General features: G+C 39.3%; 1 protein-coding gene across 3 annotated transcripts in view; it reads right to left on the minus strand.

Moving 5' to 3' along the window:
* LOC106088340 (MICAL-like protein 1) overlaps window positions 1-19921 on the minus strand; it is a 236281-nt gene that overhangs the window by 182387 nt on the left and 33973 nt on the right. For all 3 annotated transcript variants that reach the window (XM_059366425.1, XM_059366424.1, XM_059366423.1), the window contains exon 2: window positions 19184-19643. In XM_059366425.1, the coding sequence (XP_059222408.1) occupies window positions 19184-19335 (152 nt within the window). In that variant the 5' untranslated portion in view covers window positions 19336-19643. The remainder of the gene's footprint in view (window positions 1-19183; window positions 19644-19921) is intronic.

Below are 19921 nucleotides of genomic sequence, written 5' to 3' on the forward strand. Positions count from 1 at the left end.
ATGAATATATCCGTCTCCACCCGATATGTACAAATTTTATTGCCTATGTTTTCTTCTAGACAAACGTACACAATCTGTGAACGTTTTTAGAAAATCGGTTCAGCCAAATATCTTATTGTCATAATGGGTCTAATGGCGTTTTTGAGGGGTGGCGTGACTCCGTATACTTAGATTTGATTTTGTATGCCAGATTCGAAATTTACTCCCGAATACCTTTCATTTGAGACCAATATTGAAACGAACGTCCAATATGTCTTTTTGGGGGAGTTTTGGGGTTGGGCGGCCCGATGGTTACTTAGACACACATTTTAATACCATACTCTCCAATACCTTTCATTTGATACCTATATTGTCTCGATCGGCCCACTTTTGATTTTGGGTTGTGTTTTTGGCATAAAGGGGAGGGTCCTTCCCCCGTCCGATATCGAAAAATTATGTAGACTATGTTTCTTTCCAGGCCATCCTACACAATATGCGAAAATTTCGAGAAAATCGGTTCTGCCGTTATTCTGTCTATACGAAACAAACAAATCGAGTCCCCTATATCCGTGATTGGCTAATGTGACCATTTTGGGCGTTTTTGTGGGGTTGGTGTGACCCCCTATACTTCGAAATGAATTTGTAAGTCAGATTCGTTATCTACTCCCGCATACTTTTTGATACCCATATTGTCCTTATGGGTCCACTTTTGATTTTGGGTGGTGTATTTGGGGTAACGGGGGACGGTCCGCCCCCTTCCGTTATCAACAAATTATAACGCCTTTTTCTACTTCGTGACCATATTTGTTATCTACTCCCGAATACCTTTCATTTGAGTCCCATATTGTCATGACCATCAAATAAACCTATTTTAAGGGGTTTTGGGGCAGGGGCAGCCCCCCAGGAACTTGGACCCAACTTTTATTGTGAAATTCGTACTCTACTCTTGAACACCGTTTACTTGAATCCCACTTTGTCCCGATCGGTTCACTTTTATTTGTGGGTAGTACTTTTAGGCGTTTTTTTAGCCTTTTACTGGCTTAGGTTGTTGTTGTTGCTGTTTTAGCAGTTTATTGTTGTCTATCTTTCGTCTGCTTGATTCTGTTGAGTGTCAAGACCCAGGAACTCTGCGACTAGGATGGGGTGCGTCCACAGGGATCTGGGTCTGAGTCGAATGGGTCTGGCCGGGCAGCTAAACAGGTGACGTGTATCGTGCGGTCCCTGGTTACAATCAGAACATACTTCTTGCACGTCAGTATCAATCCTAGCTCTGTGGGAATTGAGGCGGCTGCATCTGCCGGAACGTAATTAAGCCAGAACTACTCTGGTTTGCCGGAGCAGGTCAATTTCTTCAGGTGCAATGGGAGGCGGTTGTTCTCCTAGGACTACATTCACCCGGTAGCCAATTACCGCATCTGCTACCGTGTCTGCATGAATTTTGTTTAGACCCGCTTAATCTAGAGGTTCTCTCTTGTAGCGCTGAATCTCACGCTCTAGATCGTGTAGATCTACCTTAGGGCTTCTAAGCGGTGGGTATCTATTCACAAGATGATGATTTGGCTGGTTTCTGCGACAACAGCCCAAAAGGTATTGCTTGGACAGCATGTAGTTATGTCTTCGCACTGGAATGATCTTTGTCTCCTGATGGAGGTTGTCCACATGAGAACTGAGGAAACAGCCCGTCGCAGTTCGGAGGGCGGCATTCTGACAGATCTGAATATTACTCCCCAAATTGGCCAATTGGTTTGTACGTGGTCAACAAGGTTTCTGCACCCAAGTGCTGCCAGCAAGTGACTTGAGGACCTTGTTTCTACTTTTGACTTTATCGCAGATTGCTGTGGCATGTGAGGAAAATGAGTAAGAGCTGTCAAATGTGACGCCAAGTATTTTGGGACACTTGGTGGTCGGAATCATTTCTGTATCGACCAACATAGTCAGCTCGGCATTCACCTCACGCGTATTTGTGGTGAACAATGTGGCTGAAGATTTGGTGGCGGATATCTTCAGATTTCTTGCAGCGAAATATGAGGCAAGCTCGTTGAGGTAGACGTTCAACCTATCGTAGATGTCATCAATGGGTGGGGGGCCTGATGCCATGATCGTACAATCGTCCGCATATAATACAATCTCTATGCCGTCTGGAGGGGGTGGAATGGAGGATAGGTAGAGGTTAAACAGTGCCGGAGATATCACCCCAACTTGGGGAACTCTCTGTTTCACTCTATGGTGTTTCGACTTCTTATCCCTAAATTCCCCAAATGACTGGCGACCACACAGATAATTCGCGACCCATCGTTTCAGGCCTGGCTGGAGGGACGTGTTGGCGATGTCCTCTAATAATTTGGCATGGCTGACCGTGTCGAATGCCTTCGATAGGTCCAGTGCTACGAGGACATGGCCTAGGCTGATTGAAGCTACGGCAAATGTGTGCGGTGATGGCATGCAAAGCTGTTGTTGTTGTGTTGTGCACTCTCCGAAATCCATGTTGATGCTCGGCGAATGGAAATTCTCCTAGGAGGCTCGGGAGGAGTAATGCCTCAAGCGTCTTTGCCACTGGTGAGAGAAGGGAGATCGGTCTGTACGACTGCCCCAAACTCGGGTCTTTTCCAGGCTTCAGTAGCGGGATCACTCTGCCCTCTGTTCAATGACAGGTTGAGGACAGTGGTAAGGTACTCAACTCCAGGTGAATACAAATTCTTCAACATCAATGTAGAGATTCCGTTGGGGTCCAACGCCTTAGAAGATTTAGCGCCACGGATGACATTCTTAACTTCGCCCACGGTAAATTGTGATGGCTGTTCATCGGCTCGGAGACCACGAATACGGCGAATGGCTCTCCTCCTTGCCCTGTCTCTCTCGAAAGGCACAATAAATTGACGGTTGAACAACCTGGCACATCTCTTCGGATCAGTCACGGTTATTTCGCCAAAATTGACTGAGGTCCTGTCATCCCGTCTACCGGGGTTCGAGAGTGACTTAACAGTAGCCCACAGTTTACCTACACCGGTGCCTAAGTTACATTGCTCCAAGTGTTCTAGCCAAAAAATCCGCTTATGTTCGTTGACTACCCTGTTTATTTCCAGATTCAGCTCGCTGATTCTGGGGCTTAGGTATATGTCCATAGTGGCATGGGGTGGATTAATATCTACACCCTCTTTTCAACCTAACCTAGGGTAAGGGGGAGGGTCCGCCCCCTCTCGATATCGAAAAATTATATAGACTATGTTTCCTTTCAGACCAACCTACAGAATCTTTAAAAATTTAAAGGTAATCGGTTCAGCCGTTTTTGAGTCTATACGGAACAAACAAACAAACCGACAAACAAACACAAATTGAATTTTATACCAGCAGTACGACATTGTCCCCATATGCGATTTATGTCGCGCAATCCCTATCAAAGTCGAATTACACACCTCTTCGAGGATATACCTCTTTAAGGCGTTCCCCTTATCTCACATCTTCTGACCATAACCTCTTCCAAGTTAATGACTATTTTTTTTTTTCAAATTTTTCTAATTCGGCCAATTTTGCTTGAAATTATTGCTGAAAATGGTTGATAATATTTTCAACCTTGCTTCATAGTGTGACTACAGCAGCAGAGTGCTATGGAAACACATTGTTAAGCAATTACATTTCCAATATTTAATAGCATTGCGGCTAGCTATACTCGCAGTTTAATTAGCTATTGGCTTGATATTTGTCGGTGGTTTCATTTTTTTGTCTTTAGATTTGTGATTGACCCAAATTTTCATTGGTTTTGTGTTTTTTTGCCAATGGATCACGATTTTCACATTTGAAACTTCCTTTTCGATTTTAATGGAAAACTCTGCTGTAGCTATGACCTTGTCAAGGTTTCGTAACACAATGGAGCTCTTTTGAACGAACGATGATTTATTAACTGATATTCAAGAGCTAAAAGGGAACAAACAATAGAACGTTTTAAGCACTCGGAGCATAGAGAAAAAGTTCAAACCAATTGCATGGATGGTTGCATGGACAGACAGACAGACAAACGGATACACCGATAATTGTTGTAAATTTAAACAGAAAACAGCATTTAAAAGTATTTGCATTTAAACGCTTGTTTTGATTTTCAGGTGTTTGATTTCAGCTTTTGTTTTCTTGGTTTTTTATTATTTTTCCATGTAGAAAAACACGTTTCGTTCAAGAAACACACACAGCGTATTACAGCAGCTCAATGGCTGGTGTCTCAAAGATTTATCTCGATTTCCCTTGCATTTAAGACTTAATGAGGGTTTAGCTAAACAAATGAGAGTTAGAGTTTAACTCTGCTTACATTCACAAATGGCTTTGATGTTGAACTCTAACATATGGTTGATGGACACTGATTGGGGGAGAGATATGACAAAACCGTGAATGTTGTTGTAAAAATCGAAAAACTACATTGATGTGATAAGAGATATGCATAAACAAAAGGTTAAAGTGAAAATGTCATGATTTCATGAGAATGGAAGTGATTGAGTGAGAATGTATGGCTTAAAGTTTTTAAAGAAATTGAAAGCTCAAAAAAAAGCGATTTGAAAGGATAATCCATTGTGAAATGAAGCCAATATAAATTTTATACAATTTAGGTGCTTGTTTCTTAAGTCTTTTGTTTTACCAAACACCATAGGATAGGGGGTATATTATACCCTCCACCATAGGATGGGGGGTATACTATTGTAATTTCGTCATTCTGTTTGTAACTACTCGAAATATTCGCCTGAGACCCCATAAAGTATATATATTGTTGATCGTCGCGACATTTTATGTCGATCTAGCCATGTCCGTCCGTCTGTCCGTCCGTCCGTCTGTGTGTCGAAAGCACGCTAACTTCCGAAGGAGTAAAGCTAGCCGCTTGAAATTTTGCACAAATACTTAATATTAGTGTAGGTCGGATGGTATTGTAAATGGGCCATATTGGTTCATGTTTTGATATAGCTGCCATATAAACCGATCATGGGTCTTGACTTCTTGAGCCTCTAGAGGGTGCAATTCTCATCTGATTTGACTGAAATTTTGCACATAGTGTTTTAGTATCACTGTGCTAACAACTGTGCTAAGTATGGTTGAAATCGGTCTATAACCTGGTATAGCTGTCATATAAACCGATCTGGGTCTTGACTTCTTGAGCCTCTAGAGGGTGCAATTCTTATCCGATTTGACTGAAATTTTGCACATAGTGTTTTAGTATCACTACTAACAACTGTGCTAAGTATGGTTGAAATCGGTCCATAAACTGGTATAGCTGCCATATAAACCGATCTTGGGTCTTGACTTCTTGAGCCTCTAGAGGGTGCAATTCTTATCCGATTTGAATGAATTTTTGCACGAAGTATTTTAGCATCACTTCTAACAACTGTGTTAAGTATGGTTCAAATCGGTCCATAAACTGGTATAGCTGCCATATAAACCGATCTTGGGTCTTGACTTCTTGAGCCTCTAGAGGGTGCAATTCTTATCCGATTGGAATGAAATTCTGCACGACATGTTTTGTTATGATATCCAACAACTGTGCTAAGTATGATTCAATTCGGTTCATAACCTGATATAGCTGCCATATAAACCGATCTGGGATCTTGACTTCTTGAGCCTCTAGGGGTCGCAATGATTATCCGATTTGCCTGAAATTTTGTACAACGGATCCTCTCATGACCATCAACATACGTGTTTATTATGGTCTGAATCGGTCTATAGCCCGATACAGCTCCCATATAAATCGATCTCACTATTTTACTTCTTGAGCCCCCAAAGGGCGCAATTCTTATTCGAATTGGCTGACATTTTACAGAGGTCTCCAACATATAATTTAATTGGGGTCTAAACCGGATCATATCTTGATATCGCTCTAATAGCGGAGCAAATCTTTTCTTATATCATTTTTTGCTTAAGAAGAGATTTTGGGAAAAGAACTGGACAAATGCGCTCCATGGTGGAGGGTATATAAGATTCGGCCCGGCCGAACTTAGCACGCTTTTACTTGTTTTTTTAAGTCATTTCGTGTGCAACACATGGAAATATAAATTTCCGACCCTACAAGGTCTTAGAATTTTACGACGATCAGAAATATATATGATCGTCGTAAAATTCTAAGACGATTCAACTATGTCCCTGTGAGTGTTGTAATCACGCTAGAGCTTTGACAAATTGAGATATTGAGCTTAAATTTGGCACAGATTCTTATTTTTTCCAAACGCAGATTACGTTGTTGAACGGGCCCAATCGGCCCATAATTTCATATAATTGCCATATAGACAGATATGCCGATTTGGGGTCTTAGTGCATAAAATCAGCGACTATTACCCGATATCCCCGAAATAAGAAACAGGGAGCCTGCCGTCATTCGACTCGAATATGGTCCATATCACACCAAGCTTAGATATAGCTGCCATATAGAGCGATCTGGCGATCTGATTCAGGGTCTTAAGCCTATAAAAGCCTCATTTATTAACTGATTTCGCTAAAATTTAGAACAGTGAGTTGGACTAGGTCTCCCATTGTTTGAAACGGAACCATATTTCAATATATTGGGTTGCCCAAATAGTAATTACGGATTTTTCATATAGTCGGCGTTGACAAAATTTTTCACAGCTTGTGGCTCTGTAATTGCATTCTTTCTTCTGTCAGTTATCAGCTGTTACTTTTAGCTTGCTTTAGAAAAAAAGTGTAAAAAGAAGTATATTTGATTAAAGTTCATTCTAAGTTTTATAAAAAAATGCATTTACTTTCTTTTAAAAAATCCGCAATTACTTTTTGGGCAACCCAATAGCTAAAATATAAACCGATATAAGGTCTCAAGCCCATTAATCCTGCATTTCTTATTCGATTTTGGTGAAATTGGCAACAGTGAGTTTTATTTAGCCTCTCGCCATCCGGACTGAAAATGGTTCAGATCAGACCATATTGTGTTGTAGCTGTTATTAAGACCGATCGGCCGATTTAGGGTCTAAAGTCCATAAAAGCTGCATCACTTACGCGAATTCGTGAAATTAGAAACAGCGAGTTGTTTAAAGCCTCCCCTCATCCGACTCGAATATGGTCCTTATTTAGATATAGCTGTCATATAGAACGATCTGCCGATGTAAGGTCTTAAACCCATAACTTCTGCATTTATTAAGCGATTTTGGTGAAATCTTGAACAGTGAGTTGTATTAGCCCTCTCGACACCCAAACTGAAAATGGTTTAGATCTGACCATATTGTGATACAGCTGTCATATAGACCAATCTGCCGATTTAGGGTATTAAGCCTATAAAAGCTTCATTTATTATCCGATTTCGCTAAAACTTAGAACACTGAAATGGACTTGGACTTCCCGTTGTTTGAACTTGAAATGGTCCTCATCGGACCATATTTTGATATAGCTGGCATATAACTATATACCGATTTAGGGTCTCAAGCTCATAACTCCAGCATTTATAAGCAGTTTTTAGACCTTAAGCCTATAAAAGCCCCATTGATTACCTGATATCCCTAACATTTAGAACAGTGAGTTGTACTAGGCCTTCCATTGTTTGAAACGGAACCATATTTAAAATATAAACCGATATAGGGTCTCAAGCCCATTAATCTTGCGTTTCTTAACCGATTTTGGTGATATTGGGAACAGTGAGTTTTATTAAGCCTCTCGCCATCCAAACTGAAAATGGTCTAAATCGGACCATATTGTGATTTAGCCGATGTAAAGTCTTAAGCCCATAAAAGCCGTATTTAATACCCGGTTTACCTAAAAATTGGAACAGCGAATTGTTTTAAGCCTCCCGTCATCTGACCAGAATATGATCCGGTTCAGATCGTATTTATATATAGCTGCCATAAAGACCCATCTTCCAATTTAGGGTCTTAATCCCATGTAAACGTCGTTATTGCTTAATTTCGGTGAAACTTTGTGTAAGGATTTTCGGTACCTGAATCCAAAAATATCATCCAGATAAGCCCATACCCTAGAACTACTCGTTGATACTCATTTCCCGGGAAACTCTCCAACGGACAACGTGGCACCAGAAGAGGTTGTCACTGGTATGCTTTCGTCGGAGTTTATTGGGGTGTCTGAGTCAAAAATCCTTTGGGCGATAAAAAATTGCGACTCCTTACAATCGGCAGTCCCTGGTGATGTATCACCGGTTGAATTACAAGCTGTGTTCGACAGACTGGCTCCTTGGCTTAGGTAGACATACTATGCTTGTATCAGCATGTCATATATCCCTGTGGAATGGATTGACACAAAAGTCATTTTCATTCCAAAAGCAGGAAAAGCATACCACACGGAGGTTTTCGTTCTATTAGTCTGTCAACCTTTATGCTGAAGACTCTAGAGAGGTTGATAGAACCAACGCCAATCTCGGCAACAACTGGCATATAGTAAAAGCAAATCCACTGAAACAGCGCTTCACGACTTAGCCGCCTACATACAGGGTTCTCTTGGTGTCAAGGAATATACAATGGTAGTATTTTTTGACATTGAAGGTCCTTTCAATAATGAAAAACCAAAGCACAATGGGAGAAAATCGAAAAAATAAAAAAAAAGTAAAAAATATTTCGTGTGAGAATGGCAAAAGGCATCCTGTCGAAAGGCGTCGGACAACCTAGGGCCTTCAAATTTTTACACGATCTCGCTAACCCGACGATCGTGTGAAAATGTCAAGCCCAAGGTTGTCTGGGCGACTTTTGCAATTCTCACATGACATATTTTTTACTGGGGCCTTTTGCCAGGCCCCTAAGGTTGGTCACCTCGGTATTCCGAAAAATTATTCGAGCTGCTAAATCTTCAGATGACGTGGCTATTGCGGTTAGGGGAAAATTTCCCAACACTCTAAGAGATATACTTCAGGAAGCTCTACGTGCAACATCGAAGTGGGCTATTGAAAGTAGTCTTGTTGTTAATCCAGGCAAGGTAGAAGTAGCTCTTTTCAGCAGGAGATACAAGTTACCTCTGTGGAACCAGTCTCCTTGGGAGGAGTCAATGTTCCATTTACAGAAAGCCCAAAATACCTGGGTGTTTTGCTGGACACGAAATTTAACTTCAAATCCAACATTTCAGGAAGGGCAAGAAAGGCAACTCTTGCCCTATACACCTACAAGAGAGCCATTGACAAAAGTTGGGGGTTTAGATCGTGTGTCATGCACTGGGTTTATACTGTAGTTGCCAAATCTATAATGCTATGTGGTGTTGTGGTCTGGTGGACGGTGCTTCAAAAGTCCACCTACTGTTCAATACTCAACCGGATTCAAAGGTCGGCTTGTTTGTGCATCCCAGCCGCTTTGAGGGGGACACCCGACCACTACATTGTGTTTCAAGCGGAGACTCTTGCAATTAAAGAAGTGGTCGATTTTCTCCCACTGTGTGATGTAAATCATAAAGGAGCTGGTCTTTCTTGGCATCAACAATACCGTCAGGATCTGGGATCTGTAGATCTAAAAAGAAGGGTCATTAACTCAAAGAGGTGTACTGTCTCCTCTACATTGGAATATAGCCATTAACAATTTATTATTGTCTCTGTAAGAACAAAGGTGTAAAAGTGGTCGCGTATGCTGATGACGTGGCTATTGTGGTTAGGGGAAAATTTCCCAACACTCTAGGAAATATACTTCAGGAAGCTCTACGTGCAACAGCGAAGTGGGCTATCGAAAGTTGTCTAGTTGTAAGTGCAGCCAAGGTAGAAGTAGTTCTTTTCAGCAGGAGATACAAGTTACCTCTGTGGCACCTGTCTCCTTGGAAGGAGACTATGTTCCATTTACAGAAAGCCCAAAATACCTGGGTGTTTTGCTGGACAGGAAATTCAACTTTAAATCCAACATTTTAGCAAGGACAAGAAAGTCAACTCTTGCCCTATACACCTACAAGAGAGCCATTGACAAAAGTTGGGGTTTAGACCGCGCGTCATGCACTGTAGTTGTCAGACCTATAATGCTATATGGTATTGTGGTCTGGTGGACGGCGCTTCCAAAGTCCACCTACTGTTCATTACTCAACCGGATTCAAAGAATGGCTTGTTTGTCCATCACAGCCATTTTGAGGGCGACACCATCTGATGCACTGAATGTAATGCTAAACCTAATGCCTCTTGAGATCGTGGCTGACCACCGCTGTGAGGCTAAGGGAGCTTTTTCTTTGTTCATGCGGCGACTACGGACACTGTGTTATCTTTGATACAATAGCCGACATCGCAGGCAGCGCGGATTACACCCTGCCTGAGATGCTGGGTGTACTAAAGTACTGTAACACCATTCCTGATAGAACCCATTGGAACTTCCATATCCCTGGTAGAAAAAGTTACATAGACTTCTATAAGGATGGTTCCAAACTAGACGACCTGGTGGGCTTTTGGGTGTACTCTAAAGAAAAGGGACTGGTCATATCGAAAAAGTTACCAGACCACTACAGAGTGTATCAAGCTGAGATCTTTGCGATTAAAGAAGTGGTGCAATGGCTAAGATGTAATGTCATAACGACGGCATAAATATCTTCTGAGACAGACAGGCATCCACTAAATCCCTGGAGAACCTATTTCTGAACACAAAAACCGCCCTCTACTATAGCAAATCTCCCACCTGTTCTGGGTGCCATTTCACAGAGATATCCTAGGGAATTGTAGAGCGGATGAGTTGTCGAGACTAGGGGTTGTTGACTGATTTGAACCGTACATGGAACGGTAGTTGAAAGTCATATCAAAATACTCCATGCAAATTTTGAGCCATACCGGACCGGAAAAGTTACGGCTTCAGAGGCTCAAGAAGTCAAATCAGCTGGTCGAGTTTATATGGGAGCTATTTTCAAATCTAAACCGATAAGGGCTATTTTTTATCCCCAAGGACCTACAACAATAAGAAGTCTCTGAGGAAGATTTCAAGCGGATATCTTCAGTCGTTAGACCCCGATCGTGATTTCGACAGACGGAGAAACGGACATGGTCAAATCGACTTAAAATGTCAAGACGACCTATTCATTAAGGAACAGGGGCAAACTTCGCACATATCAATGATTGCTGTACAATTCAAATACAAGCTCAATGATGGGGGGATTTTTTTATAGCCAAGTCGGAACGGCGTGCCGCAATGCAATATCTCTTTGGGGAGAAGTTGTTGCATGGTATAGTACTTCACTAATGTTGCCAACTCTAGGAGGAGATAACCACCGCTGAACTTTTTTAGGGGGGGTATACTAACTTCGCTATTCCATTTGTAATACCGTGAAATATTGATCTAAGACCCCATAAAGTATATAAATTCTTGATCGTCTTGACATTCCAAGTCGATCTAGCCATTTCCGTCCGTCTATCCGTCCGACCTGTCTGTCGAAAGCATGCTTATTTTCGAAGGAGTAAAGCTAGGCGTTTAAAATTTTGCACAAATACTTTTTATCAGTGTAGGTCGGTTGGGATTGTAAGTGGGCCATATCGCTCCATGTCTTGATATAGCTGCCATATAAACTGATCATGGATCTTGACTTCTTGGCCCGCTAAAGAGCGCAATTCTTATCCGATTTGGCTGTAATTTTGCACAATGACTTCTCCAATGACCTCCAAGTTGCGTCCCAATCAGCCCAAAACCTGATATATTGTAGCTCCCATATAAACCGACCTCCCGATTTGACTTCTTAAGCCTCTAGAGGGCACAATTCTTATCGGATTTGGATGAAAATTTTTACTTCGACGTCTTTTATGACATATAATGGACGCACCAGGTATAGTTTAAATCGGTCCTATACCTGTTACAGCTGTCATACAAATCGTTCTCCCGAGTTTCCTTTTTGAGCCTCTAGAGGGCGTAATTCTTATCTGATTTTGATGAAATTTGGTACACTCACTATATCCATGACCACTAAAAAACCTGTCGTATATGTTCTGAGTCGGTCCATATCTTGATATAGCTCCCATTTAAACGTATCTCCCGATTTTACTTCTTGAGCCTCTAGAGTGCGTAATTCTTATCCGATTTAGATGAAATTTTGCACAGTGATTTCTTCTATGTGATTTCTTCCACTGGAAAATTTAGCTGAAATTTTGCAGTGATTTCTTCTATGTGATTTCTTTCACTGGAAAATTTAGCTGAAATTTTGCAGTGATTTCTTCTATGCCTTCTAAAATACGTGCTAGATATGTTCTGAATCCGTCCATAACCTGATATAGCTCCCATGAAAATCGATCTCCCCTTCTTAATTCTTAAGTCTCTCTAGGGGGCAGTTCTTATCCGATTTGGTTAGAATTTTGAACAACGGGATCTACTATTGTCTATAACATCCAAGCCAAATATGGGCCGAATAGGTTCATAACCTGACATAGTTGCTATAGCATAGCATTTCTTATCCATTATTCTTTGTTTGCCTATAAAGAGATACCAGGCAATGAACTTGGCAAATGTGATCCATGGTGGTGGGTCGGCCCGGCCAAACTTAGCACGCTTTTACTTATTTTTGATGTTCTCGCCACGATTGGAACTCAGGCGTTCAGCGTCAAAAGCGGACATGCAAACCTCTGCGCTACGGTAGTGCCCAGTATATGCTTCAGTACATTGTAACTAAACAAAAGACTTAAGAAACGAACGTGAAAAATGTATGCATTTTTAATAAAACTTAGAATGAACTTTAATCAAATATACCTTTTTTACACTTTTTTCTAAAGCAAGCTAAAAGTAACAGCTGATAACTGACAGAAGAAAGAATGCAATTACAGAGTCACAAGCTGTGAAAAAATTTGTCAACGCCGACTATATGAAAAATCCGCAATTACTTTTTGGGCAACCCAATAACATTTTTTTTTAAATAATAACGAACCTCTCATATTAAATGTGACATCTTGTTGCAAGCTTAGCATTATTTTCATTTGAAATGAAGACCTGAATTAAAGTTCAACTTTAGGGTCTTTTTGGACCAAAAACATGTTTGCTATACCCAAAATAAGCAAATGGTAATTTTCTAATCAAATTCATCTAAACTTTATTAAATCCCCTATGCAGTGCCTATAAATCATCTCCCCACAAAATCATTAGGTGCCCCTTTTTAATTTGAATATTGTATGTGGGCGTTTCGTTTTTAATTTTGCATAATAATGCCATAAAAAAATTGGAGCAAATTAGTTATGGGAAAAATAAAAAAAAAAACCTAAAGCACGTGTACAAACATTCAAGGTCATAGACAATCAATTTCATTTGCAATTGCTTCAATAACAAAAGGCAAGAGAAAAACAACAACAAAAACAAAAAACCCCACCACATGTAAACAAAAGCCAATTAAGATTTAACATTTGAAGTGGTGGCCAACCATCAATAAATCTTCACAAACCCATGAAGAAGAAGAAGAAGAGTCCAGCTTTGAAAAACTATTGACATTGACTTCAATAACCAAGCACACACTAGAGCAACAGGCAATTATAAATTTCACAAAACAAAGGCAAACGGTGTTTCTACGACCCTTTTCTTTTGTGCACTCACAGCACTAAGTGGAGAAGATGAGCCCGCCTTAGCACTGATGGCTTTGTGTCAAATAAATCTTCTTTTGTTTTAAGAGCTCAAGAGAGTTACAAATCATTTTTCCTAACCTTATGGTATGGTTTATGGGTCATGGTATCCTCCCGCCGGCATATTTTGATTAACTTGCAATCGAAATTAGAAAGAAATGACCTCGATATTTAATTTGAAGTGATTTTGATGGGAGTGATAGGCAAATTTAGGTTTTTTTGTGTTGTTATATTGGAGAAGTTATGGAAATTATTGCCTATTTTGTTTGGTGTGAATGTTTCAATTCAGTTTGATTGAAATTGGTCTGGAAGCCTGTTGTATGGATTTTCATGCTTAAATAACCAATGTACCCATGTGTGTTAAATGATTTAAATGTATAATTTAATATTGGGTTGCCCAAAAAGTAATTGCGGATTTTTCATATAGTCGGCGTTGACAAATTTTTTCACAGCTTGTGACTCTGTAATTGCATTCTTTCTTCTATCAGTTATCAGCTGTTACTTTTAGCTTGCTTTAGAAAAAAAGTGTAAAAAAAGTATATTTGATTAAAGTTCATTCTAAGTTCTATTAAAAATGCTTTTACCTTCTTTTAAAAAATCCGCAATTACTTTTTGGGCAACCCAATATTTTAACTAATTATAATACTGGGAATTATGGTAAATAATTTGAGCAAAAATTATTGATGTTTGTGAATATCAGAAAAAATTTGCTGCGGTAGTCCTCTCTTAATGCTGGCTACATTTGTGAGGTGCTTTGCCATGTAAAGTCTTCTCCACAAAGAGGAGGCCCCTCGTCATTGAGCTTAAACTTGAAGCAAACAGCACTCATTGATATGTGAGAAGTATCCAAAATAGGTATTTGAGAAAGAGATAGAAGGCAAGACCGACAGACAGATAAACTGATCGATGGACAGACAGACGCACAAATAAACATATAGGCAGCCAAATAGAAAGACAGGCAGACACACATATGTAGCCAAATCCAATCAGAAAGTGTTTCAGAATCGATCCGTATACTTATCAATGGGTCTATCTTTCTTCCTTTTGGCTGCTACAAACAAATGCACCAAGTTATTATACCCTGTTGTAAGCAAGCAAGCAAGTTAGACAAGTAAAAGCGTGCTAAGTTCGGTCGGGCCGAATCTTATATACCCTCCACCATGGATCGCATTTGTCGAGTTCTTTTCCCGGCATCTCTTCTTAGGCAAAACAGGATATAAGAAAAGATTTGCTCTACCATTAGAGCGATATCAAGATATGGTCCGGTTTGGACCACAATTCAATTATATGTTGGAGACCTTTGTAAAATGTCAGCCAATTCGAATAAGAATTGCGCCCTTTGGGGGCTCAAGAAGTAAAATAGAGAGATATGGGAGCTGTATCGGGCTTTAGACCAATTCAGACCATAATAAATACGTATGTTGATGGTCATGAGAGGATCTGTCGTACAAAATTTTAGGCAAATCGGATAATATTGGGTTGCCCAAAAAGTAATTGCAGATTTTTTAAAAGAAAGTAAATGCATTTTCAATAAAACTTAGAATGAACCCCAATCAAATATACTTTTTTTACACTTTTTTTCTAAAGCAAGCTAAAAGTAACAGCTGATAACTGACAGAAGAAAGAATGCAATTACAGAGTCACAAGCTGTGAAAAAATTTGTCAACGCCGACTATATGAAAAACCCGCAATTACTTTTTGCGCAACCCAACAATTGCGACCTCTAGAGGCTCAAGAAGTCAAGATCCCAGATCGGTTTATATGGCAGCTATATCGGGTTATGAACGGATTTGAACCTTATTTGACACAGTTGTTGAAAGTAAGAATAAAATACGTCATGCAAAATTTCAGCCAAATCGGATAGGAATTGTGGCCTCTAGAAGCTCAAGAAGTCAAGACCCAATATCGGTTTATATGACAGCTATATCAGGTTATATACCGATTTGAACCATACTTGGCACAGTTAGTAGATATCATAACAAAATATTTCGTGCAAAAATTCATTCAAATCGGATAAGAATTTCGCCCTCTAGAGGCTCAAGAAGTCAAGACCCAAGATCGGTTTATATGACAGCTATATCAGTTTATGAACTGATTTGAACCATATTCAACACAGTTGTTGAAAGTTATAACAAAACGATATGTGCAAAATTTCAGCTAAATCGGATAGGAATTGCGCCCTATATAGGCTCAAGAAGTCAAGACCCCAGATCGGTTTATATGACTGCTATGTCTGATTATGGACCGATTGCAACCATACTTAGGACAGTTATTGGAAGTGATAACAAAACACCTCATGCAAAATTTCAGCCAAATCGGATAAGAATTGCCCCCTCTAGCGGCTCAAGAAGTCAAGACCCAAGATCGGTTTATATGGCAGCTATATCAAAACATGGACCGATATGGCCCATTTACAATACCAACCGACCTAGTATAATTAGAAGTGTTTGTCAAAATTTCAAGCGGCTAACTTGAATCTTTGTAAAGTTAGCGTGCTTTCGACAGACGGACGGACATGGCTAGATCGATTTAAAATGTCATGACGATCAAGAATATATGGGGTCTTAGGCGAATATTTCGAGGAGTTACAAACAGAATGACGAAATTAGTGTAAAACAAGACCCAAGATCGGTTTATATGGCAGCTATATCAGGTTATAGACCGATTTGAACCATACTTGGCATAGTTGTTGGAAGTGATATCGAAACACTATGTGCATAATTTCAGTCATATCGGAAGAGAATTGCGCCCTCTAGAGGCTCAAGAAGTGAAGGCCCATGATCGGTTTATATGGCAGCTATATCAAGTTATAGACCGATTTGAACCATACTTGGCACAATTGTTGGAAGTGATATCAAAACACTACTTGCGAAATTTCAGTCAAATCGGATGAGAATTGCGCCCTCTAGAGGCTCAAGAAGTCAAGACCCAAGATCGGTTTATATGGCAGCTAGATCAAAACATGGACCGCTTTGGCCCATTTACAATCCCAACCGACCTACACTAATAAGAAGTATTTGTGCAAAATTTCAAGCGGCTAGTTTTACTCCTTCAAAAGTTAGCGTGCTTTCGACAGACAAACGGACGGACAGACGGACGGACATGGGTAGTTCGTTAAAATGTCACGACGATCAAGAATATATATACTTTATGGGGTCTTAGACGCATATTTCAAGGTGTTACAAACAGAATGACGAAATTAGTATACCCCCATCCTATGGTGGAGGGTGTAAAAAAGTTATGTAGGAAATAATGATGTTACGTTTTTTTGCAAAAAAAGTGCAAAATTTTGATTTTTTTCGGAGATTTTAGAGTTTAGAAGCGAATAACTGTTGATACGAACGTGGTCCACCGTAGCGCAGTGGTTATCATGTCCACCCATGACGCTGAACACCTGGGTTCGAATCTTGGCGAGACCATCAGAAAAAATATTCAGCGGTGGTTTTCCCCTCCTAATGCTGGCAACATTTGTGAGGTACTATGCCATGTAAAACTACTCTCCAAGGAGGTGTTGCACTGAGGCACGCCGTTCGGACTCGGCTATAAAACTATAAAAAGGAGGCCCCTTATCATTGAGCTTAAACTTGAATCGGACTGCACTCATTGATATGTTAGAAGTTGGCCCCTGTTCCTTAGTGGAATGTTCATGGGCAAAATTTGCAAAAATTTGCATTTACGAAGGGGAAATTTGCACAATTTTTTTTAATACTCATAGAATTTTATAACCATACTAACGTTGTCAAAATGTTTCAATCGGTTTAAAAATTTAAGAAATACCGACGATGCCAAGACAAATGCAATAAAAAAAAATTTTTATAAGTCCAATAACCTATTTACCGTTATAGATGTACTGGACATTTCCGCCTGTTTTTTGTAAAGTTTTACGAGCTCTATCTTTGAAACAAAGAATCAAGCCGATCGGTCCATAAATGACTGTTCGGCAAGCAATACAAAATTTGACATACTCGACGTCGACCAACTTTCAACCCCATGGATCAGTTTCTGGACCCACTAGGCTCCCCAAATTTTTGCGTACTTATTGGAAAACACCTTAACGTTGACTATGTAAAGTTTCGTGTAGATATCTCTATCCGTTCAAAAGTTCCAGAATTATTTCCCAGATTTTTCGATTTGGCAACACTATGTGGTGGTTGGTATAATAAATAGCTGGAACAAAAGACTTAAGAAACAAACATGCTCAGCAGACATACAGGATTGGACTTCCACGGGATTTTCTTTTGAGTTTACATCTTTTGCTTGCAGAGGCCACCATAGCGTAGAGGTTAGCATGTCAGACTATGACCTTGAAAGCCTGGGTTCGAATCCTGTCGAGACCATAAGAAAAAAATTTCAACGGTGGTTTTCCCCTCCTAATGCTGGCAACATTTGCGAGGTATTATGCCATGTAAAAACTTCTCTTCAAAGAGGTGTCGTATTACGGCACGCCGTTCGGACTTGGCTATAAAAAGGAGGCCCCTAATCATTGAGCTTAAAACTTGAATCGGACTGCACTAATTGATATGTGAGAAGTTTGGCTCCCGTTCCTTAGTGGAATGTTTGTGGGCTTATTTTGCAATTTTGCTTACAGAGGGCGGAATTTTCATCCGGTTTTTGACCAAATTAAGTTATACACCCTTTCATGCTATTTATAGTAATACACCCTTTTATTCAACACCTGCCTAGTTAACAACCTAACAGACCTTGATAATCGTTTTGACATATAGTTTTCTTTTATACCATTAATTTTAAAATTTAAGTTTTTTTATTAGCATTAACAAATTTAGAAAAAATCAACATTCAACCTAATAAAGTCAAACCAACCATATTGGACATGTGGCTGACCTTAATGTTTTGTGAGGTATAAATAATATCATCAATATTTTCTTGTGTTGTTTTTTTTTTTTGGCTTTAATAAATTACTCAGAAACATAATGGGGCTATATGCTTAAGCCATGCATGAGTAATTTGTCAAAATGACATTTGAGCATCAAGAAAACATAAACAATTAACTAAACGACACTGTGTCATACATTATTAATTTTTCTAGTTATTACAATCAACAACATCACAATCGACACCATCAGCAGCACCACCATCCACAAAAATTCCCTACTACCACCACAACTGCAAGTGTGATTATTTTCAATCATTGTTAAAAGCGATTATCATAAAGGAGACACGACACCAATAATTAGAAAAGCAATAAATATTATGGGTTAGAAATATTAACACAAAAGCTTACAGACTTTTGTTGCCTTTTTCTGTTGTTAAATCTAAGATAAATTCTGGGGACAACCCAATGCTTAAGCAAAATTATTAATATTTCCCATTTCATGTTTAGTCATGGCATGTATGCATGCATATGTGGAGGGGCATTGCCAAGTCTTTGACCTTTTGCTCATATTTAACCATTGGTTAAATTACCTTAATTCGTAGAAACTAGAAAATAGCCATAGTTTAAATTTATGGTCGAAAAATAATACTGTTAACAAGCCTTGGGCGGATTTGTGGTTATGTTTTATAGAAGAGAAAAATAAAAATGAAATAAATGCAGAATAATAAAGAAATGTTGGTTTTAAGTTAAAAAAGATTGAAGTTAAAGATATTATTTTACATCTACCAAAAATCGTCATAAATCTGCTGTCGCATACATAAAATATAGATGAAGCCCGTTAGCCTATTTACCTTCACAAGTCCATATATCTACACATATCTTTGAAATATAATAGTGATAACTTAGCGAATACTCACATTAAATCTGGCCTAAAATGATGTATCATTGCACAAAACGCAAGCCCATCACGCCATGATGTTGTCATATTATCAACCTTAACACCTGGATAGCCTTCTGTCATGCGACGGCACCATAATTCCAAAGCTTTTGTACCACGACGTTCAGCCATTTTTTCTTCAAATACTTTTGTATGCGATTTTCTTATGGGGCGAGGAGGTCAAAAAGACTCTTATTTTGGTTTGTTACACTGTTGGCTTTGATTTGTCTCAAATGTCAAATATTTGCCAAAGAAATTAAACGCTGTTTAAACTATGAAATGAAATTGGTATGAATAAAGGCACGCGTTTAATTATTATCGATGAGATATACGATTATTATTTATTTTTTAGATGGCAGTTATGGGATTTTTTTGCTTTTAATTCCGTGTTTCTTCTTCTTTTGTAGAGCACCAATAAAATTTATTGTTTTCTGGTCTAGCTGCAAAGAAATAACAAAAAAAAAATATAAATATTAGTTTATTGTCAATTTGAAATGAATATCAAATTTTAGCAGTTTTTTCAAATGACATTTTAAATACTGTTTACCATCTTTCAAAGCCATAAACACAAACAATTTGTTTTAGCGGGATGTTTCCAATAAAAATCGTAAATCGTAAAAAATGATTCATTAAAGACCAGCTCCCACTGTGCAAATAAAAATTTTGCTAAACCGCATAAATTAGCATTAATTTCGGCCGGGCCAAACTTTGGATACCC

This window comes from Stomoxys calcitrans, chromosome 4 (assembly GCF_963082655.1).
Source record: "Stomoxys calcitrans chromosome 4, idStoCalc2.1, whole genome shotgun sequence".
NCBI classification, from domain to species: Eukaryota; Metazoa; Arthropoda; class Insecta; order Diptera; family Muscidae; genus Stomoxys; species Stomoxys calcitrans.